The following is a 24,159-nucleotide window of genomic DNA, read 5'->3' on the forward strand; positions in this document are numbered from 1 at the left end:
TGCGCGGAAGGCCCAGCCCCGTCCTGCCTCAGGGCCTTCTAGTTGTTTCCCCACAGGGCCTTCCTTCAATGGGCCCGCGCCACTTCTCTACATCAGGGGCGAGCTGCTAGGCCCTCCCCGCGCCAGTCCTGCCTCCCACTACCTGTGAGCTGCAGCGTCCTCGCCCAGCGCGCCTCCCGCCGCAGCTCACTTCTCTCCCGGCTGCAGCCGCCACTGTGCCTCCCGGCTTCTCCGCCGGGTGTAGGCCTCCGCTGCTTCTTTTGGCCTCTGGCAGGTTTCCCAGGCACGCCGCGATTTTCCGCCCGCGGCAGCAGTCGCCGCTGGTGGTACGGCGTCTCCGTCGCAGTTTTCTAGCCACAGACGTCAGGATTTATGTCCGGATTGTCGGGGTTATCTCGGCGTCCTCGGGAGCCTCCTTAGGTTGCGGCCATTTTCTCCGGTCACAGGCCACGCCCCAATAAAGCCATTTTTGGCTTGAAAAATCGGTAGTCTCCCGCCTGAATCGGGTCTATTGGCATGTATGGATTGGTGACTGTAAAGATATAGGGAGACGCTTGGTACGCCATGTCGGACATGGCCTACGAGTTTTTGCTGCACTAGACTAAAATCCCCTATATGGTATATCTCGCCTCTATTAACTGTTGGTAAAGCCCGGGTGTCCATCTAGCACCTAGGACGACACTCTCTGCCCCAGTTTACAGAATTAACATTTGAACAGCCGCGGGATCCAGCGAGGGCGAAGGGTTATCTGTATTTCACTTAAGTAATCCTGCCTTATCACAGCAGCCCAGCAAGGAGAAAATAAAGGGGGTGGACAGGGGGGGGGGGGGGGGGGGGTCTGTAAAAAGCTCTTTCTAATGCGATCTCGAGGCGTGCACACTCTGCCCCCAGAAGCACTTGTGTTGTGTAGAACTCACAATATTTTAATTGTGTCTTCACTGTGGCTGAACAAGCTGGACATGCGGAGGGCAGGTCACGAGTTTTACAAGCACTGCATTTTAAATTCCCTTTGTTCGCAGTATTGTAGGGGGGGACATCTTGCATGTATCGTGACATGGATTTCAGTAAGTTCCGGCACCAGAGAGGCAGAGTTTTACAACACAGGTTGGGGGGGGCTGAACTGAGGTTTGGCACCCCTTTCTCAGAAATTCTAGCAAAGTTTTGGGGTGCTCGGCCTTTGGGCGCTGCACCCGCTTTCTCTGAGATAAATGGGGTGAACCTCCCGAACTTATCGACAGTTGTCTCGCCAGGCCCACCGTAGAATACGACACCCATACCCTTAGGAAGGAATGAGACTGCAGATATTATACTGGAATCCTCGTGTGCTGTGAGCGTAGACGGCTTCTGGGAGCTGTATTCCTCTTTTCTGAAGGAAGGGGACTCGGCGTGTGTGCTCTGCACACGTCCTCGGCACGCACAGAGATACAGTGTCCATGTTTCATGCGTCCTGGACTCTCCAGTGCACCCCTGTAGCCATGGGCCACCTCTGTTTTGTGTGAAAATGCTCTTGTATTTTCAAGTGTTGATGCCCCGCTTCTCGCCTCATCCAGTACTGAGAGCAAATATTATCTCAAGGTGTGCAATCCACTCACAGCAACGCAGGTGATTTATTTACTGGCCGAGGGATTGGGGGGGGGGGGGGGGGGGGGATCTCCCGGTGCGCCTTTTAAGTGCGCGCAGAGAGTGGACGTGCAACGGAGAAGGCGCGCAAGGGCACGCAACCCACTCACCACACCCACCCCAGTGACTGGATGCACCGTATCCCTGGCGGGAGAGGTGTGTGGGCCCCCTGCTCCCCGAGGGTGTATGGGCTGCTTGTGAGAGGTCAGAGTGGCCTTGCAACGGAGCAGGCACGCACTTGCCACGCAACCCACTCGCCACCCCCACCCCAGTGACTGGGTCCACCGGTCCGTGATGGGAGAGGTGTGACCCCACCCCAAGGAGGGTATATGGGGGCTGCTTGTCAGGGCTCAGAGTCGGCCTGCAGTGCTCCGCGTAACGGCAGCACAGATGTTCTGAGGTGGATGGGGAGGAGGGGGGCTAATAGCCTCTCCCCCAGTTCTTCCACCCCACCCCACCGCAACCAGGTATATCTGGGTCTGAAAAGCTTCTAAAAACACAGGGACATGTGTAACGTGTGTACGAGCAATGAGAACAATCTTAAACACATGAACTTATTCTTGAGTGGACCACCCTGTCCCCCTTAATTTTCTGAGTTACATTTGCTATTTAATGTTTATTGCCTCGTTATTAGAGCGATCCTCGTATAAATACATTTATAGTTGTTAATCCTATAGTACCCCGGGTCGAGCACTTTAAACTCACACCCCAGAGAGTCTCATCACGTTAAAAAGTAGGCCATTGTCAAACCAAATTCCTCGTTTCTTCGAATGCCCCCAAAGGTGCTGAGAAGAAGTCCTGTTAGGCGTGCGGCGCAGCATTTAACATGTAACAAGTTTAACGTCCAGAAAGCTCACTTTAGATTTCGCATATATTTGGAAGATATACCGAAAAAATGCCAATAAACACCATTGTCTTAGTTTGGGACACAGCGCGTTGATGCTGTACTCGGAAACGGGGGTGTGTTTGGTCTAATTTTTTTAACTGTGTCATGTTTTGGCTGTCTGGGATTTGTCACACCTGTTTTTTGTCATGTTTTTATTTTAACACGCTGCTTATCGAAATATACGAAAAGGGGGTCACTCGCGAGAGGACTCGCGCCCTCTGCTTTTGGTTACACACAGTTAACAAGACCGCAAATGGTGTGTGCGCGCGATCTGTTTTCAATTATCGCGCCCGTGTCTGGGCACGATAATTGAAAATAGATGTGGCCTGTGCGGGTAACCGCAAGCAATAGGCCGTGGGCGGAGCAAAGGCGGGACATGCACCCGCTTTTACCCTATTGTGTGCTCTTTCTTAGAAAGACGCACGCAAAGCCCAATAGCCTGGGAGACAAACGAAAGCACACGTACGAGCGTGTGGTGAGCTTTCTAAAGCCCATTACTAAATGTCGAGCAAGCAACGCATGCGCGCTGCTCTAGGCTTGACCTAAAAATTGCCTTTTTAGTGGCAGGATGGTTGATCTGGCAACCACAGCAATGTCAATATGGCACACAAAATAACCTTTCAATGTGACCAAAGCACAGCAGTGCTGGGCTAGGGTAAAAATAAACAAAAGAACGTGGGAAAGGGGTGGAGATAGGAGGTCAACTTGTTTATCTGTACACCATGCCACTAACTTTCTCCAACGACAGGCGTATACCGTCTTGGTGGAGGGACGTCTGGCTGCCAAAATAACACTGCAGACTTCGGGCCGAAGTTAGAAAGATGTCAACAGTTGCCGCTAAATTTCCCTGCATGAAGGTGAAATGTTTTCAGGTTCGAGTGCAGAAACCTGCCTGTTTCTGCAACAGAAGAACCTCCCGAAGAGGCAGCCTTTTGGAGGACTCCTGCTCAACAGCTTGGGATACCAAACTCTGTGCCCAATCCAGAGCCACAAGAATGACTTGGGCACGGTCCTTTCTGATCTTGAGAACTTTGGGTAGGAGTGGTACTGGTAGAAAGGACTACAGGAGGTCTGAGCTCCACTCGAGATGAAAAGCACCTCTGAGTGACAGCAGTCTTAGAAATTCCAACACGCACAACTTCTGACATTGTGCGTTCTTGGCCGTGGTGAACAGATCCAACTAAGGCTCTCCCCATTCTTGGAATAGACCTTGAGCCACCTCATGATGGAAATGCCACTTGTGATACATTAAGCATCGACGGCTGAGTTCGTATACCCTGGAGTTCAGATAGCCCTTCAGGTGTTGAACCACCAGGGATATGACCTGACATTCTAGCCATGTCCAGAGGCCATGTGCCTCTTGACAAAGGATCCAAGACCCCACCCTGCCCTGTTTGTTGCAATACCACATAGAGGTGGTATTGTCCATAAACACCTATATTAGCCTTCTCCTGTTTGAAGGAATTAAGGCCTTCAATACCAGCCAGATCACTCTGAGCTCCAACAGGTTGATGTGGAGAGCAGATTCCGCCAGAGAACAGAGTCTTTCGATCTCCACCTCTACCAGATAGCCGCCCCAGCCCAGAAGTGATGCATCTGTCACCACAATCATCTCTGGTTGGGGGGAAAAAAAGGGGTCTGCCAATGGACCAATTGCGCTTCTTTAACCACCACTGCAGGTCTTTTGCAGTTCCCTCCGAGATATGGACCATGTCGGAGAGATTCCCCTGATGCTATGCTCAATTAAATTTTAGGTCCAGTGACCACAGCATCAGAGCCCTCATATATCAACAGGCATGTATCATAAGAAGGATGCAGGGGGACATGAGGGCCAACAGCCACAGTATCTGTCTTACCGAAATCCAGGATGAAGGCCGAAATATTGGTATCATAGCATAAATATACTGGACTTGTCACTTTGGAGGATAGGCACGAAACTGCTGTGTGTCCAGAACAGCTCAGATGAAAGGGAGCGTCTAAGGAGTCGTCAGGTGTGACTTCAGCACGTTGATAGTGAACCCCAGTGAGTGCAGAAGGATCACCATAGTCTGAAGGAAGGTGGGAGACGATGGCCAGGGGCGAGCTCGCCTTAAATAGCCAAACGTTGATGTAAGTAAAGACTGGCATTCCTGACCTCTGAAGATGAGCTGCAACCACCACCATCATTTTCGTGAACACCTGATGGGAGCTGGTAAGGCCGAAGAGAAACACAGCAAACTGAAAGTGCTCTTAGCCTACCGTGAACTACAGTCTCTTGGGAACAAGGCAAACTGGACTTGCACAAGCATTTTTAATTCCTCCTTTTTCAGGAAGAAATTAAGGTGGCGCAGGTCTAGAAATGAACAAAGGCCTCCGTCCTTCTTGGGCACCAGAAAGTAGCAGGAATAGGAACCATGACCTACTTCTGATGCTTGTCCCTTCTCTTTAACTATTTTGGCCAAGAGACTTCACACCTTCTGACAGAGCAGGGAGAGGTGGTCCTCTGTCAGCTTGTCGTAAGCAGGTAGCATGGGTGGGGGTGGTCACCAACGGTCTGTGTTATTGTCCTCCAGTGGTGCAGGTGATGGTGTATCCTGCCCCCACTGGATGCTCATGATGGTCAGAGGGCATACTAAAGGGGTTTAGAGGCTCTGGGCATCTCAGGGGGTAGGCTGGCTCGACCTGGGGGCTGAAGGGGGTGGACTGGCTTGACCTCCACGAGTCATGCCCCCGACCACGAAAAGATTGTGCAGTTTGCTGACCAGGGTGGCTGGTCATGTAAAGACTTGCTTGGAAACCCCTTCCTTGGCCACAAAAGGGACGGAAGGTGGACTGGGGTAGGAGAGGGGCCATAGAAGGTCAAAGGACTTGGCTCTAGCTCTGATGTACTTAAAGTGATTTAACGCTGAGTCAGCCTTCTCTCAACAATGAGTCATCAAAGGGCATGTCCATGAGCGAAGCTTGGGCACCCCTGAGAAGCCAGTGGTGCTCAGCCAGGTGTGGCATTCAAGAGCCACCGACTATAAAATCGCTCTGTCCAGTGAGTCGGTCATAATGTGAACTTGGCTGAATCTCTCCCATCAGCAACTGCTTGAGAGAATATGGCTCAGACGTCCTCTGAGACCATGAGCAGCACTAGCGCAACTGATTCCCAGAGGGTATGGGAGCCTCAGCCCAAGAGGCACGTGGTGTTCACTGACTGCAGTGCCAGGCTAGCGATAAAGAACTTCTTAAAGGAATTCAGCCTTTTGAATTCCCTGCCAGGTAGAATGGTTGATAATGCACCAGGGTGAGCTTTAGAGGTGAAGGCCTAGACCACCCCGCTATCCGGGATGGAGCACTGGATGAGCAAACTGGGGTCCCCTGGGTCGGGGCGATGGCGGTTGGCAACTGTCCTATGCACAGGAGCCCCTGTGAAGGGCTTGGACCAGGCCCGAGCAGGACGTCAGTGAGGGCTTCATTGAATGGGAGTAACGGTTCAGTGGGGGCAACTCCCAACGGAAGTACCTCCGTCGAGATGTGTGTCTTGACAGCCACGGAGAGTAGAGTATGGTCTAGGACCTCCGCTGTGCTTCACACCACCTCTGCAAATGAGACAACCTCTTCCAACTGACCACATTGACCACATTGTAGCTATCTATTGGGACATTAAGCCCACTAAGGTAACAGCCAACCTACGGGTTTTTTAGCCTGTCAAGGGTGCCACCCCCTCTTTTTTATTAAACATATATTTTTTGAGCACCCTTGGACAATTTTAACATATCACGTTACACTCATCACTGCACCACCATTATCACACACCCGCATGCACCAGACGGCGTTTTCTCTAAAAAGATCTCCGCTAAAGTGACCCGTCGGGGGACCCGTAGGGCATTGCAGCGCCGGCCCAACGAGGAGCAAAACGCCCGATGATGAAGCATGACACCTCCCGGGGTGTGTGAGGGCAACAAGAGAAATTAAGCTCTGCTTCCCCTCCCAACCTTTGGGTCTCATATAGCCTAGTACACTCCGTATATACGTGTCTTCACGTTTCTTTTCCTGTATTTTACTGGACCAGTGTCTCCTGTTTGATTTACACAACCTCTTCCATAGCCACAATAGGAAGAGAGACCAGGCCAGTGTCTGAGGAGGTGTCCAGTCCACTGGCATCCACCAGATCCTCATACCAGCACAGAGCTAGGCCGCGAATGCCAACTTTTCCTCGTCCCATCAGATGACTTCTACAAATGTGGTGAAGTCAAAGATCTCTCGGACTTCTTGCTCTTCTTGTGCCGGTTAGACTTAGCCTATTTCCCCAACAACTTCAACAAGGAACACCTAGAGCGCCTGGGCAACAATCCCAGGACCTTCCTCTCGGCTGCGATCTTGAGTGACGCGGTGTCACGTGGCAAGAATCTTGAGGGACTGCTCCCTCAAGGCCATCCATCGTGAGGCAGTTAAGGTTTAGACGCTGTGGTCGTGCTCTAACCGCCAGAGGCACAACAAATGTGTGTCTGTCACAGACATCTAGTAATGACAGGTGCCACACAGTTTTTGATTATTTATGTTGTAGGGGGTACCGCTTTGAGATAAAACACTGTTTAAACCCAGCATTGCTAGCGGACATCCGGATACAAAGGAGACACGGTCTCGAGCGACCTTCCCAGGTCTGAGCTGACTAGCACAGAAATTAAAGAACTGAAGTCAGCACGCAGGGGTGGCGCCTCCATGGGCACCAAACACGTCACTTTCAATGCAGATGACGCCGATGCCGCCACACGGAGCCGAATGACGTAACCTACCAGCAAGCAGAGGTACGGCTCATGAAAAATTTTGGGATCCAGTCTGATGCCTGGGGATAATTCTCAGTTAAGGAATCTGAGACTAGAAGTCTTTATCATATATGCGAGGTTTAAAACAAGTTGGAGACACATGCAACCCACAAGCAAAACATTATGAGAAGTTGAATAAAATACAAGGTCAAAATTACTAGCGGCTTTGGATCCTGATTATGTGGATGCTTGGAAAAAAACGCCTGATGTCACCTCCGCCAAAGGATCATTTGCGCTCCATAAACATCTCTTCCAGCAGAGTTGTGCAATGCCGCTCACAATGTCAAAGAGAACAACCTGCTACCAGCGAATCAGCATGGCTATAAAAAGGTCAGGGTCTAGTCTGACACCTGGGAATGTGTGTTCTGAGGAATCTGCATGTGTCCATTAGAAGCATTTGCACTCTATGTCCACAAGCCGCTAACAGTTGTGGCAATGTCGAAGTGTCTGTTAAACTGTGAACACGTGAAGCATCAAAGTCAGTGTGGGCATCCATTAAAGTTCTCTTTGTGTTGATGTTTTCAAAAGAACATTTAAGAAAGAAGACTAAAGTGCTATTATTGATGACCAACGCTTCAAAGCGAACAACACATTCAATGTATTTGCCCAGGATACTAACCATCGCGCAACAAACTCTTAACCAAGCCACTGAGTTAACGATGTCACAAAAAAAAAAAAGAGAGAAGTGCGAGATTCAGGTGTTCTTATATGGAACTGGACAGTCACTTTAATGTTGCCATTCAAAATGTAGGTTTTGAAAGTTATGAGATGTATTTCACAACTAATTTGGGTTAAAACAAATAATGTATATCACAGAATTGTTTTCTAGCTCGAAATTGTAGTTAAATGTGCTTACAGGCGAGATGAACAAAAAAATGACTCGGGAGGGGTTAAAGTGAATTAAATTAGGATTCTGAGAATGTAAAAGAAGTATGTCCATACTAGCTGAACGCTTACGTCAGACTGTATTTAAGTCCTAACAAACATGGTTCCTTTAATTTATAGTAATGCTGAACTGAAGGCTAGCTATGTATTCGAATTTATTTTTTCTCAACTGATTTTCAATGGCTGTCTGAACAAATGGTTAAATGAAACCTTACTTTGCGTCATCAGCAAGGAGTAAATACAAAACAACAGCCCACACCTGTTCAGTGTCGACAGCCCGCTCCGAGCCCCGCACTACCAGAGAGCACAATTTGAAAAATCGGAGCAACAAGCCCGGCAGCTTTCCCTGCCAGGTACCTGTCGGCCCGGCTTCGGGTGCCAGTCCGGGCCTGCCCCGTGCTGGGAACAGGACACAAACACAACCTACATACCAAGAGGGAAATAACGCCTTTCAGGTCAACACAGCTCTTCACGCGGGCGTGAATCTGGAAAAGGCATTTATTTTCCAGGACAGACCTCAACCATTATAAAGGATCATTGCCGAGAAATCCCTGCAAAACTGAGCATCACCACATCAACCTACTGTAGTGTGAAAGAGCAGGAGGAGAAAACAAGATATGCAAGCCTGACGTTAGGGGAGGCTCTGGGAAGGTTTATTGACGAAACACAACAGAGACTGCACACCACGTGACACTGGGAACCCAGGCACAGCGCCAATGGCGACAGCGTCCCAGAAGCGCACAGTGCCAATGTGCCATTGAGAGAGGGCAGAGCCCACGAGAAAGGAGAGCGCTCGGGTTCCAGCACAGAATGAAACTCCCCGCCCCTAGAGAGCGAGCGAGGGAAGGAAGGAGGGAGGGTGAGCACGGGGCGAGGGAGGGATGGATGTAGAGAGAGAGAGAGACAGGTCACCCATCTGTTTTCTGTGCACATCTCGTCCGGTCAGTATTGTGCTGATGTTTGTGGAGTGATGGTATGCCTGCTCAGGACCATAACTTAAACAAAAGATCTCAATGGACAACCCAGCAAAGCAACCACCTAAGTGGCCTAAGGACCTGCTCAAAGCTGCCTGCTTAATGAAAACCATAAACTGCATGCCTACCCATCACACGACTATGTGCTGCGACCCATAACATAACGCATGGAAACACTTAGCACACTGGATCAAAACAAAGACAACATACTTCCAACCAAACACCCTACATGATGCAGCATGCTACCCAGGTAAGCAAGCGCCTCAGCGCCCAACATATGGGCAGTAAGCGCTAGATACATTTTGCAATACAATACCAGCATCTTAATGCTTGTTTTCTATTAAAATAAACAAACACTTCTGTAGCTCTTTCTCTCTACTCCGAGTGAACCTCTCAGTGGCCTTAAACCGCAGGCTGTATCCGGTAATTTTCTCTAAGTTAGGAGACCAAGTTTTGCTAATGTGCACATTTGGAGATCAGGTCCTTAGCTGAAGGTCAGTTTTCTTCCACTACTTTAACATCCCTGTTTCTCAGAGTGGTGATCAGAGGACATTACTTATATTTGATTACATAGTATAGATAAAACAGTTAAAACAAGAGCCAAAGTCCTTGTACAACTTTTGAAGAAGTTTTTTTGCTACTGCAGGTGAATGTGGCAAACTTGGATTTGTGGAAGGAGTATGCATCTGTAGTTGTTGGCATAGCCGAGGCACTGCAAGTACACACTGCAAGTACACGGACAGTGTTTGCAGTCTGCAGCATCCAACCGTGCATTCTGCTTTTGGTGCAGAGCAACAGCGTCCTACATGCTTCTTCATAGAGGGCAATGTACGCAGGTTCCCAGCCTACCTTGTTGAACTGGAAGAGGTCCCGCTTCAGACTCTCCCGCACGGGATCATGCCCAGGCCTCAGGAACCGGCGCATTCTGTCCTTCCCACTTAACCTTCTTCAACTGGATCTGGGGACAAAGCCAAGAAAGAGACAAGTCAAGTAGATGAGTAGGTATGGGGAGAACCCTCATTGGCTGTGTTATTTATTCCTGTAATGCCCCAATCCCTTGTGCAACGGACTCCTTACTCATCCCTTCCCTGAACCCACCCTCTTCGAAGCTCCACTGGTCGGTTCCCACTCCCCTTCTTGTTTCACCAAAAAGGCCTAAGAAGGTGCTCTTATAGTCATTACTTAGTAGTCCCTAAATGCGACACTGTTCACACCAATCAAAGGTAGATGTCCATAAAGGCCTTTAAAAAATCATATGGAATAAACACATTTCAATCTAGTCTACATTGTTACAGACAAACAGAAGATGTTTTAGCTCCTTTGTTAAAGAGCTGAAAGGGGAGCTCACTCATCCTCAGCCAATTGGAGTCTGATTGGTCAATTGAATAAACTGTTAGCATGGTCCAGAACCCTTCTTCATTGCAGAAAAGTTGGAAAGAGGGATTTAGAAACGTGATGATGGAGGTCACAACAGTTTCCTCTGTCTCCGCGTTATTGCTTGTTGCAGACCCTTTCATAGCCAATGCGGAGGAAGCTTATCTGCTAAGACGCAGAAATCACACAAGACTCACTCCATGGAGTGGAAAGTGACAGCAGAGATCCTCCTCTGAGCCCTTGGGTGTCTAATATTTAGGGTTACCCCCAAATTTACTACAGAAGAGAGCAAAAAAGGTGCACAGCAATGAATCCTGACACTGCTATATCGACAGGTAAAACACAAGTTCACACTTCTGCTTCTAAGAACTTACATTACAACAGGACTAAAAATAATGTACTGTGGATGACCTATCTCCGGCCCTTTCTACTGCATACTGTCTCAACATATAGGGGGGGGGGGGGGGGGTGTGCCTGGGCATGAAACAAGCTAAACATAAACGTGGTACATTGAGGGGAAAGATCCCACATTTGTTTGCACCACAATGAAACTTAAATTAGTCACTAGCATACAAGTTTGGATTTAAAGTACACAATTTATTTGCTTAATGGTGGCATAATAAATAATCTTCACTCCTAACAAGTGATACCTGGAGTGTATGTCAACTAAACAAAGGAAAGAAAAAGGAAAGCAATCTCCAAAGTATTGAACCCAACAAAATATATCAACTAAAATACAAACAATCTTGCTCCAGTCTTCTGTTTATTATAAACACCAATGTGGCTGTACTCCTTTACCGTGCGGTCCACAAAGGAGCTGGTCCTTCGGTGTCACATAGGTGGGCAATCCTGCCCTCCACCTACTGGTTATGTGTCCATGTAGTTATTTACTATGTTGAAAATGGGAGGACTCATCCCAAGGAAGATGTCGACCTGTTTTGGCCCCTCTTTAGACTGTGCCGCTTCAGGAATTGGGAAGAAGGAATTACCTATTGACTAATAGTATATACAATATAAAATCACTGCTGGTGTCATACATAAACTTGCACCTTATGTGAAGAACCAGGTAAGCATACCTTTAGGTGTAATTCAAACGTAGCCAAAATAAAAATGCACGTCACCGAAATACTCTCATGCCACTTGTACCGTTTAGAAAAGAATTAATATTGTGGTGAAAGTCCACCGCTATAGGTATTCCCCTACTAGTACCGCAACTTGCTGTCCGAAGGGCCTTTTATACTGCAAAATGTGTTGTTCTCGCCAATGCTCAACCGTGCAACAATACCAGCGCACGGAGCAATGCTAATTAAAAGAGCACAAGTAAGATGACCGAGAGCCTCATCTCCCCGCAATGTGTGCAGGATGTCAAAAAATCACCTTTAAGGCCAGACAGCTGACTGTGCTATCAGTGCTCATGTGAAACTGTTTGCAGTGCGCTGCCTCAAATACTAAAATGAGAAAGAGTCTCTCACTTATTGCAACTTAGCCTCCAAACAAATGCTAGAGTGGAAACAAACAATTGCGCCAGGGCGCGAGGATAAAAACTCACATTTGCGGCCGGTACAGGAGTTATTTATAGTTTGAGCTGCAATGAAAAAGTTATCACCTTGCTAAGTCTAGCGGCACCGTTCTTCTCATGGCATAACGATCGCATGCAGAGACAGGCTACAACGGGACTTACCTGCTCGCCAGGAAGCAGCGAAATACTTTGTCCACTAGTGGCGCTACGCATACGGGCGACTGTTAAGAGAGGAGCAGGGTTCACGTCGGCACCTTCATTAAGACCGCGGTGGGTCCATGACTCCTGATCATTGCACGCCATTTTGTGGGCCGTGGAAGAAAGGTGCCACGCTATAAGGTGAGAACTGTCAGCCATATCTGAATGTCTCAGGTGAAGGAGACATCGTGCTTCTCAAGGCATACCTGCCGGGACCTGGGGAAAACTGGAAGCTATGGGGTTGTCTTAGGGGTTCCTACCTGTAAGTTACTGCACTGTTGGTAGTCGGAGATGCTCACCTACACCAGATGTGTGTGTACTGCGGTACTAAGAGGCGGAGAGGTGACAGATAACCAATTGTTAAAGCGCACACTCACAAGGGAAGAGCCAGCTTAAATGCTCTGGAAACATATAAGACAAATGTACATTGAATAACTAAAGTCAATCAATCAATCAGGTTTTGTAAATCGCAGCAAATCACCCGCGAGGGTCTTGAGGCACTAGGGATGCCAGCTGTTTCGTGGTGATCTTGTTCGTTTGAACAGCCAGGTCTTGAGTCCTTTCCTAAATTGCTGGAGCTTTGGGGCAGTGGCGAGATGCAGGGGAAGGTTGTTCCAGGCTTTGACCGCCATGTTTGAGAAGGAGTGTCATACGCTGTTCACTTGGGGCAGGTGTCTGCGGGGTGGAGCGAGGTAGATCGTAGGTGTCTGGTTGGTGGAAGGTCATGCGTGTCTTGATGTACGATGGTCTCTAGTTGTGCAAGGCCTTGTAAGTGCGGATAAGCATCTTGAACTGGCATCTCTTCTGGATTGGGAGCCAGTGTAGCTTCTTGAGGTCGGGTGCGATGTGGGTCCATTTGGGGAGGTTGAGGAGGAGTCTTGTCACTGTGGCCGAGTTTTGCATTTCTTGTAGTCTCTTCAAAAGGTGTGCAGAGTATGTTTCTGTAGGCCACCCTGCTGGTGACAATGGCCTGAGTGACTGTTCTTCTGGTGTGGACTGGGAGCCAACTTAAAGATCTTTCAAAGCATGCACAGAGGGTGTAATCAGGCAGATGAGACTGCGTTTACCTGTTTCTTCAAGGATAGCTTGCTGGCCAGGGTGATGTCAAGGTTGCAGGCATGGTCTGTCGGGGAGGGGGAAGGGCAGAGTTTAGCAGGCCACCATGCATGGTTCTATGGTGACGTGTTGTTCCCAAAGATGATCACTTCTGTCTTATCCATATTGAGATTCAGACAGTTGTCCTTCATCCACTCAGAGATGTTCATCATGCATCTGTGGAAGTTGGCTCTGGTGGTAGAAGGGTTTTCTGACAGTGAGTGGATTAACTGGGTGTTGACAGCATAGGAGATGATGTTCAGTCCATGCGATCCGACGGTGTCAGCCAGGTGGGTCATGTACATGTTAAGGATCATCCCTCAGACCCTCAGGGACACCGCAGATGATTTTGGGCTCTGAGGTGCACGGTGGAAGATGGATTCTGTGAGTTCTCCCTGTGAGGTATGAGGCAATTCATTTGAGGGAGTCTCCCTGGATTCCGATGTGGTGGAGTCTGTTGATCAAGATGTGAAGGGAGACTGTGCTGAAGGTGGCAGACAGGTTCAAGAGGATGAGGGCGGCTGTTTAGCACGGTCCAGGATGGCTCGGATGTCATCAATGGCTACGATCAGGGCCGTCTCAATGCTGTGGTTGGTTCCGAATCTTGATTGTGAGGGTACCAGGAGGTTGCTATGTTCCAGGTGTTTGGTGACTTGCTGGCTGATTGCCTTCTCGAGAACCTTAGCTGGAAAGGGGAGCAGAGAGATAGGACGGTAGTTCTTTGGTTCAGCTGGGTCGGCATAGGGTTTCTTCAGGGGTGCCCTCACTTCAGCATGTTACCAGTCCTCAGGGAAGGAGGCCGAGGTCATGGCGGCATTCAAGACTTTGAGCTCATCGCAATCGTTTTACTCTCAAGTGTGAAGATGTGGTGGGGACAGGGGTCTGTGGGTGCTCCTGATTGGACAGAGTTCATAATGGACACAGTGGTTCGAGTCGTGAGAGGGTCCCAATGGGTAAGCAAGTGTTTGGGCTTAATGTTCGTAAGTGTGAGCAGGCTGATGCGGTCGCGGCAGAGGGTTGGGGTTCGAAGTTTTTGTAGATGGTTGCGATCTTGTTGTGGAAGAAGTTTGCTAGGTTGTCACACAGTTCTTGGGAGGGAGTGATTTTGTTCCCAGCGGCACCAGGGCTGGAGAACTCCTTCACAATGGCAAAGAGCTCCTTGCTGCGGTTTGTGCTGGTTTCTATGCAGTTTGCTAGGGCGCTCTTTGTTTCTTTCAGGAGGTGATGGTGCTGATTTAGCGCGGTCTTGAAGGTGGTGTGGTCTTCTGTTTCTTTACTGGTGCAACACTTCCTTTCTAGTAGTCTGCAGTTGCGTTCCGTGGATTTCAACTCTGCAGTGACCCAACTGGCTCTTCCAGTAGGTCCTTTTGATTTGGCTGGTACAGCAGGGGTGATTGTGTTGGCACAGTCTGAGATCCACTGGGAGAAATTCTTTGTGCCCGGATTAGGGTCAGATGTTTTGCTTGGGAGGTGGTAGTGGAGTGTTGCCCCACTAGTCTTCTGATTACTTTTTCCAGTTACTGCACATGGAGCTGGGGGGCATGGTGCTGGAGTTGGACGGCCCTGAAATGGTGAAGTGGACGCTGTAGTGGTTGGTCCGGGTGAGCTGTGAGACGAGAATGTACTTGGCTCTGTCGCTTGATATGAAAAGGGTGTGAAGCGTGTGTACTGCTATGCTGGTGCGGTCGGTGACAAGTTGCTTGAGGCCGATGTTGCTCATACTTTCCAGGATGTCGGCAGTGTTTGCATCCTTGGGGTCGTCAAGGTGGAAGTTAAGATCCCCTAGGAAGATGCAATGTTCGGAGTCTATGGTGATAGGTGCGATGAGGTCAGTGGTGGTGTTGCAGGAGTTTGGGCGTGGTCCTGGTGGTCTGTAGGCGAGAGTGCCTCTGATGGTGCTTTTTCCATCTGTGTGGAGTTGGAAATTGAGATGCTCCATTATCGGGGTGGAGTCATCTGCATAGGTCATGCAGCGGATAGTGTCCTTGTAGATGATGGCAATTCCACCTCTGTGTTTGTTGGTTCAGTTCCGGTGTGTTATCTTGTAGCCACTGGGGGAGGTGATGGCTTTGTCTGGTGCAGAGGTGGGGTTCAGCCAGGTCTTTGTGAGGAAGAGGACATTAGGGGTGAATGATGAGATTGTGTCCCACATTTCCATGGTGTGTTTGCCGAGTGATCGTGCATGAAGTAGAAGATACTGGAGTTGTGCCGCGACAGCCCCAGTCAAAGCTTTCTGATAGAACCACAGTACATTGTAAAAACAGATATATGTTACTGTGAGAAGTTGGCCTGGTATATGATGCTCACTAGTTAAAGTGATCACCTTGTACCATGCCAAGCAACCCTTATGGTGTGGTTGTAAGTCAACCTTTTCGGACTAGCTGCCCTAGTGGTAGCGTAGGCTAAGCAGTCTTTGAGGCTAAACTCGTGAAGCGTGTTAAGCCAGCTGTTTTACCAAATGCAACCCCCTTTTATACCAATGAAAGGACACCACACAGATATATATTCAAAATATATATGTATTTATTTCTCAAAGTAACCCCTAGTCTCTTTATGAGCACAGGAGCACAAATCGTCAAACAAGATTACAGTAGAATACACAGAAGTTGCACGTTATATGGATAGGCCCTGGTGGCCACTCAAACCATATACTAAAATAGTGGTATAAGTACCACGAACAGAAAAGGGAAAAGGCCTAGGGCCTCTAGAATCGCTGGGCCTACAAGGAGCTAACGTCAGTTAGTGACCAGGAGGTCCACGGGTGGCGTGTGCAGTGCAAATAGTCACACGCGTGCTCCCATAGGTTTCAATGGGTGCGTAAAAAGTACAAAGTTACTGCAAAGGAGATCTTCCGGGTTGACTAGGAACTTAAGATTTGGAACACAGGCACTAGAGATGTATTACTACACATGGGCACCGGAGTACCAGCTTTACCTCACCCACAGGAAGCGGGTGCATAGGCCTCAAAGGGCGTCGGGTTTCTTCTATCTGTTCCGTGGCGCTTGAAGACAAAGATGCTGCAGGCGGTCGGTCCGGGAGAGATGCAGTGGATCCAAGAGCGGATCGGAGATGTTGAAGACCTGTAAGCAGAGGGGACAGTGTTCACAGTCACTAGCCAGTGACCAGCGTGGCACCAGGTGGGTACCAGGCGATGTCGGGTGCAAACAGGTGATGAGGGGTAGCTTGTCTCCGCAGCCACGTGGTCCCTGAAGGTCGACGACGTCCAGGAGTCGGCTCACGAGCTGTCCCACGCAGGCTCTCGCTGTCGGCGGTGTCGGCGACTTGATCGAAGCAAACAAGCCTTGGCAGAAGCAATTGCAGGGGGATTCGGAAATCAGCTGTTGGTTCTGACCAGCAAGGTCAGAGGGATTGCTCCTTTGGAGGGGAGCAAGGGCCAGTCTGGAGCAACCAGACCAGCGGTGTTTGTCGTAGATTTCGTCGCCAAGATGGCCACTAGCCAGCGGGCCAGCAACCGGTTAGGCGCGTCGAGTGGCAAAATGCAGAAGGGCCCCACGCAGATCGTGGAGATGCTGGAGGGCTCACCTTTGGTGCAGATGCTGCTCGAGGGTTGGGCTTCTCAGGACCCAAAGCACAACTTGGAGGGAGCCTCGGTTGTTGCACTTGTCAGCTTGTCGTAGTCGTTTCAAGATGGCTGGCTCCACGTGTCTCGGTGCCTCCACGGGTCTCCTCTTTTCAGGGACTGTGGATCGGGCGGTGAGAGGTCTGGAGGTCCAGGTCTTGTCAGTCTCTGGGCTCGGGCTCCGGCGGGAGGCGGCGGCAAAGCAGACGGTGATTCGCTGGATGGTGCTTGCGTTAGCAAGGTGGTCACTCCCTGACCACAGGGGAGATTTTCTTCAGTCTTCTGTGCAGCAGAATGTCGAAGTTCCCGTCTTCTTCTTAGTTTCAAGTTGATTCCAGGATGTCTGAAGTCTTAGGACACAGCTCCTACCTTTAAGCGGATTCTAGGGGCCGGACTACCTGCTAGGTCCCTCCCTATGGGTGGGACCAGGAAGGGGGGTGGTTACACCCCCAATCCTTTGTCCAGCTCGCCCAAGGCCCGGGACTGGTGTGCCCCAGGACCGGTTTGAACTGGCATATACACCGAGGCTCCTTGTGAGCCACAGGCATGTCTGGTTTCTTTCAAGCCCTACCTGACCAATACACAAAATCCTGTCTAGGGTGGTGCACGCACCTCCCCTGGCAGGAAACCCTTTGTCCACACCTCCCAAGCTGGAAGGACTCCCAGCAGCAGGAGGGCAGACTTGTGTCTGTGGTGGCAGCATCCATTTTGTGGAGCTGAGGCTATGTCTGATTTTACCCGGGTTTCAGGCACTGTACATGTCGTGTCCCTCTAGAAGGGTGGAATGCTAACCCCGTCGCCAGAATTGGCGAGGGGTTAGTATTCCAATTCGTATGACACCTTACTCGACATGTTTTGATAAAGCCAAACCAAAGACAGCATTTAACCGCGAGGTTCATAATGCACTTAAGAGTATATGGTATGACGATATCTGGAAACAGTAGAAGGAAGTTGTTCCGACCACTGCAGACAGGCTCAGCTCATGCCAGAGCACCATCTCACATGGAACCACGCACTCTGCCTTCAGGATTGTTAAGGCCTGCCATAGGAGTGACTTATAGGTTACCAGGTGTCCCATTTAAGGTTGGGTATAGGTATACTACACCTAAGTAAGAGGTGATTACACCAACTTACCCCAGCTGAGTGATCAGCCAGTTGTGTCAAATTGTTAGGCCAAGCCTGGGGTGGCATAATACATGCTTCAGCCCTTGGCAGGCCTTGGGTACACCAATGCCCTGGGTACCTAGTGTACACCGGTACAGGGGCTGACAGGGTGATCCAACCAATTGGGTATGTACCTAGGGTACATGGAGTCCATTTTAAAGAGAGAACAGCCAGGCTGAGATCCTGAATAGCAGGATCTCAGGCCAACTAAGTCGAAAAACCAGCTAGACACTAGGCAAAAATTTGGGGGTAACCATAGTCAGGTATCCACCTTCCTACAGTTACATAGTCAGAAATGCCTACATTGCATTGATCCAAATGAGCTCATGTGTTCTAATGAAATACCACATCTCATCCAGGTCATTAAGCTCATGGGAAGCGGTGCTAAACCTCTCCATCATCCTGGATTAGGTCTTGTTCAGGATAGATTCAAGAGACCCTCCTCTGTAGTTTTTTTGAGCTACAAAAAGAACTGACCAAAGAATGTTGTTTTCTGTGAGATGAAGATTTCTGTAGAGGTCAACGAGGGGAGTGCCTGGGACTGCGCACCTCAACACAAGCACTTTCACGGACTGAGTCGTTTGGTCAATGTACGCTAAATCGCGTAGGCACTGCACGCAGTACATCATGTTTTTCGTATTGTTAGAGAACCTCGTTTGACAGTGTACTTTGCCATGGAGTGTGATGGTTTAGTATCTCTGGTAAATTGGCAGGCTGTACAGTTATTACACTTGTAATGTTCTGTCAGCGAGGGCAGTTCTAGCATCTCTGAGCTCTCTCTACTTTTCGCCCGGACAGACTGCTTTGACTATCCAATCTAATAGGTTGCATCCTTTTTTGAATGAGAACATGGGTTTAGGGATCTCTAAGAAGGCCAACATCTTCCAATTTCTTTCAGTTATGTTCTTAACTTTGCTGGCTTTCAGATTATTATTTTTTTTTAATGAGTTTTATATAGCGCGAACTAGACCCAAATATATCAGGTATCAGAGCGCTTTACATGAGCACCAGTTGCATTACAGAGGGACAGATTCATTTTTGTTAGGCACAGGGAGATTAAGTGATTTGCCCAGAAACACAGGATGTTGAGCATCGTTGCCAAGATTTGGACCCGGTTCCCCAGCTTCAAGGTCGACCGCTTTAGCCGTAATTTGATTACGCAAGTGAGTGTCGTATCATCTTTCTGTGTTTTGGGGACAAGCAATGTCTCTATGGGCATGAACCAGGCTCTTTTGGATGCAGTCTTGACTAATTTTTTCTGATACCCTCTGTTAACAAACTTGTTCACCAAAGTGCTGGCATTCTCAGAGTAGTCATTTCTGCTTGAACAATTCCTCCGAATTTGGAGAAATTGTCCATTCGGCAAGTTCTTTTTCAGGGTGCAAGGATGTCTGCTGGAGAAGTGTAAAAGGGTGTTGCGGTCAGTAGGCTTAGTGTAGAGCCGGACTTCTCTATTCCCTTTCTTCCCTTTTATCCATGGATCTAGAAAGTTCACTCTCTTTGTGTCACTAGACATAGTAAAATTGAGATCCACTGTTCTTTGGTTCAACCACTCATGAAATGCTATAGGTGTTTGTTTTCCTCCTATCCACATAACTACATCGATGTATCGAAACCAGTACCTAATGTTGGTACTATATGGATTATCGCGGTTATAAATCTCTTTCTTCTCAAAGCAGGCCATGAACAGATTTGCCACTTCTAGGGAGAAGCTACAACCCTTTGCTTTGCCTTTTGTCTGCAGTAATAGATCATCTTCGAATGCGAAAAAATTGTCTTTCAAGCATAATGAGGCTAGAGCCAACAAGAATTCAGTATGGATATTGCATGGTGTGGGTCTTGTTTCTAGAGTTGTTCTCATCACTTGTATAGCTTCATTCTGAGCGATGTTAGTATTTAGGTCCTCGATGTCAAAGGTCTCTAGATACTCACTGCTCTCTCCATATGGAAGTCCCTCCACTTTATGGATTACATCACTCGAGTCTCTGATGTATGCCTCTGTGTTAATCACAAAAGGTTTTGAAAAACATTTATGTCTAGTCAGGACAGAGGGTCTGTGACAGGCACACATGGCCACTGAAAGTCTAAGTTTTCTAAATACTTATGAAGTTAGTTGCTGAGCCTAGAGACTATAGAATAGTTTTGAAAAAAATGGTATGTGAGAAATTGTGTGGATAACATCTTGCAGATATTGTCTTTTTATTTTGTGGGAGTATCCCTTTGACTGCTAAAATAACTAAAAGCTGCACATGGAGGTATTCATACCCATACAAACTCAAGAGGCCATTAATCCACCTTTTGACTACCAGTAGATGGTCCTGGATACCATTAATTCAGCCACATACTTACCAGTGCCTTCTCTTGCCCTTCAGATTTATACTTACCTTCATCTAAATCCACTGTTACCCCATTATCTTTTATGGTTACTAGTACTGTCCTTCAGCCCCAAGGAGGTCATTCACTCAGCCCCTTGTTTAACTACACTCAGCCCTTTTTCACGAAGACCCTGGAGGTCACCAATTCAGCCTCACAGATCACTCAACAACCATTGTTAAATCAGAAGAGCCATAAAGTCCTGGCATTTCCAAGAGCCAAGCCTTAAGCACCTCTAAGGCCATAAACCTGACTGCATCAAGTTTGGAGCACACTCTCTGGGTATCACGTGTGACACCAACTGGCACTAATCGATGACACTATCAGTACTCTTCTCTCAGACATGCATCTGAAAATCAAAACCATTGTCGCCTGGTCTGAAATGGGGAAGAAAAGGACCATAGAAATAAAGCAAGGCATCATCTACTGTCTCTCATGTCACAGGATTTCAATACAGCTGACTGAATACACGCAGAAGCCAGAATCCGAGGAGAAGGAGGGGGCCTGGAGCACCACGTGGCATTGCTTTAGACCTCCTATCAAAACCTTTTCGGCCAGACGAGGAGTAGACAGCACTGTGTTCTTCCAGGGATGGCTGCGACACCCTGCTCCTGGTGAAAAAGCTGGGCTTCTGTTGGGGCTTGTGGGGCTGGTGGGGTACATAGGAACGTGCACAGGTGGCAGTTAACAAGGCAGGTAAACACGCCGGCTAGGCACATGTACCCACGACGGGGCTGCGAGGAGCGCAGATGGGGGATGCGTTAATTGTTAACCAGCGTCGTTAGTCTCCGCTCCCTTCCCGCCAATTAGAGGCATTGAACAGCTGTGGTAGCGTGCAGGGCGTCCTGCCAACACCCAGTCGGACCCGGGAGATTAGGCAATGCTCAGGTAGGCTAAAGGCTGTTCGGAGCTGCAACAGCGAGCAGCAAGGGGCCAGGACTTAGTGACGAACACCAGGCGTACTTCTGCCTTTTCACCTGTATAATTTTACACTTTTTAACTACGTTTTGTACAAAACAGCGTTAGGCGAATAGTCAAGATTCGCTCTATTTTATGATATTAGATTACAATATATACATAACCAGGAAGTGGTTTATTTTAATGTTTAGAATGATGTCCTTTCATCACGGGATATTCCTGGTGAAATCTGCTGGGGCTTCTTGTTAGGTCTGGCGTTAGCAAGGGCATTTTGGTTTTACTAAAGCTAACTTACTTATAGGGACTGTTACCCGCCCCTCTTCATCCATTGATCCGCTACTGTATAATTCACATTCTTCTTCACCCACAACCAGAAACAGCATTAGGAAATCGGTCAGCCCACTTCAGCCATTGGCTAACTGTGAGTGACGGCATTCTGACCTTTATCAATGAGCAAAAGACACACAATTGATGGACAGAAGGCAGTACAAATCAAAACATTCACCCCCAGTCAAGAGATCTGGGTTAAATCCATCATTCTTTTGCTCACCATGCCACCCCAGTTTAGACCTGGCTATATGCAAATCAGTCTAGACCCTGTGCCTCATGGGAACAGTCCAGCCCGAACTGCCAAGCCAGGTCCTCCCTGGACCGGAAACACGCATCCCAGGACCGGTTTCGGGGTTTCACCCCACTTCAGCCAGGATAGCTTGATTCCAGTGGCACAGTGAGCCACAAAATATAAAAAGTGGCACAGTGAGCAATCAAAATACAAAACTGTTTCATTCAGTGCCACGGACCACAATATCAATATGGTGATTTATGAAGAAAAACATTTTTTTTTTTAGGCCCCCCCCCCCCCCCCCCCCCTCTTTTGATTGGCAACGGCCTGGCAAATTCTCCAGCAACAAAGTTTTGCGAAAACCATGTCAAAACAAGCATTGACAAAGCTGAAAGGCTGACATCCTACTATTATTAGTTTTGCCAATGCTAGTCTATAATGGGACGTGTTTGTAGTTGTTTCTGAAAGTGGAGCACTTCTGTTCTCTTTGCCAAAACTAGCTTGTTTAATGTCTGTGGTATACAAAGCAAACACAAGGGGATGATGGACGGAGTGCTGAAACCTTTCGAACATTCACCCCCAGTCACAGATCTGGGTTGAATCCATCATCATTCTTTAGCTCACGTCGCCACCCCAGTTCAGACACAGCTATATGCAAATCAGCCTTGACCCTGTGCCTCATGGGAACAGTCCAGGCCGAACTGTCAAGCCATGTCTTCCCTGGACCGGAAACAAGCATCCTGGAACCGTTTTCGGGGTAACACCCCTCATCAGCCAGGCTAGCTTGAATCCAGTGGCAAAGTGAGCAAGGGACCCACGTCTGGGCACACCCTGCCAACCTAGGGCGAACAAAGCAAACACAAGGAGCTGATGGACAGAGTGCTAAAACCTTTTGAATACTCACCCCATGTCACAGATCTGGGTTGAATCCATCATCATTCTTTAGCTCTATTCGCCACAACAGTTCAGACAGAGCTATATGCAAATCAGTCTTGATCCTGTGCCTCATGGGAATAGTTCAGCCTGAACTCCCAAGCCATGTCTTCCATGGACCGGAAACAAGCATCCTGGGACCGTCTTCGGGGTAATACCCCTCATCAGCCAGGCTAGCTTGAATCCAGTGACAAGGGAATAAATGATCCAAACACAAGATTATCATGTTGATGAGCATCCATACCAATCGTGGTTCGACGGATTAACACGTTTTTAGGTCTTGTGTTAACTAATACCTTTTGATTATATTAAATTTAAGTGCATAATATAATTATTTAATAAGGCCTTTCTGTCAGCCATTTATGTTATGTCATTCATATTTTTATTCCACCCCTTACAGTATACAGCATGGGAAAATAGGTCAGATGACTTTAACCATTGGTTAACTTCACTGTGAACGTCAGTCTGCGCTTTCACAAGGAGCACATTCACACACAACTGATTATTTATTATCCTAAGATTTTGATACTTGAGCATTTGCACTTTATTCCTCTTCTTGTTGCTGCTAGTTATTGCATATATACTACTTTTTAAAAAAAAAATTAGCAGTCTCTTTATAAACGAATTTTAGCAAATGCACAGTAGAAATCGTTTAAAAACCTTAGTGCTTAATTTGTTTTGTCTAGCCCTGAAATCTTTGTATTTGAACGGATCTTGAAATGAATTTTTTGTTCATACTGTTCCACTTTGCGTAATTATCATGTACTGACTAACTGTCCTTTATATGAAAATAAAATGTTCCCTTTTTAAGTGATGGGTAAATTGATAAATTGGATAAACGATTTTATGTGGAACTCTTCGGAGTTCCAAATCATAATAAATAAATTGAATTGAATTGACACACTAAGTAGTGCCCAGAATGGGCAAACCGCAGGGTTGCACAGAATTCCATTTGTGGCCCTGTGCTTAGCCATTCGCCCATCTACTGTTGGTTGGTGTGCACTTTCTGCATCTGTAACCCACTAAAGAAATGTTCCTAACTATCACCTAAATTGCTGAGAACAGCACTTCTGCTGAAAAGCGGTCCTCTGTTTCAATGAATACTATTAAACAGTACACTGACGTTCATTTCTTTATTTCTAGCTTCATTGATTAGGGTGTATTTTATATCCAGGCTGTGTCTCTCTGTACAGACCATTATGCATCATAGACCCCTAAATAGGAGCCAAAGCATAAAGGAGATGTCCACCTACTAGTGCCCCCCCCCCTTGGGCTGCCAGAACCCAGC

General features: G+C 48.0%; 1 protein-coding gene across 2 annotated transcripts in view; it reads right to left on the reverse strand.

Moving 5' to 3' along the window:
- LLGL2 (LLGL scribble cell polarity complex component 2) overlaps positions 1 to 24,159 on the reverse strand; it is a 682,570-nt gene that overhangs the window by 560,576 nt on the left and 97,835 nt on the right. For both annotated transcript variants that reach the window (XM_085616998.1, XM_085616999.1), the window contains exon 2: positions 10,005 to 10,113. In XM_085616998.1, the coding sequence (XP_085473124.1) occupies positions 10,005 to 10,079 (75 nt within the window). In that variant the 5' untranslated portion in view covers positions 10,080 to 10,113. The remainder of the gene's footprint in view (positions 1 to 10,004; positions 10,114 to 24,159) is intronic.

The sequence above is a fragment of the Triturus cristatus genome, chromosome 7, assembly GCF_964204655.1.
Source record: "Triturus cristatus chromosome 7, aTriCri1.1, whole genome shotgun sequence".
NCBI lineage: Eukaryota > Metazoa > Chordata > Amphibia > Caudata > Salamandridae > Triturus > Triturus cristatus.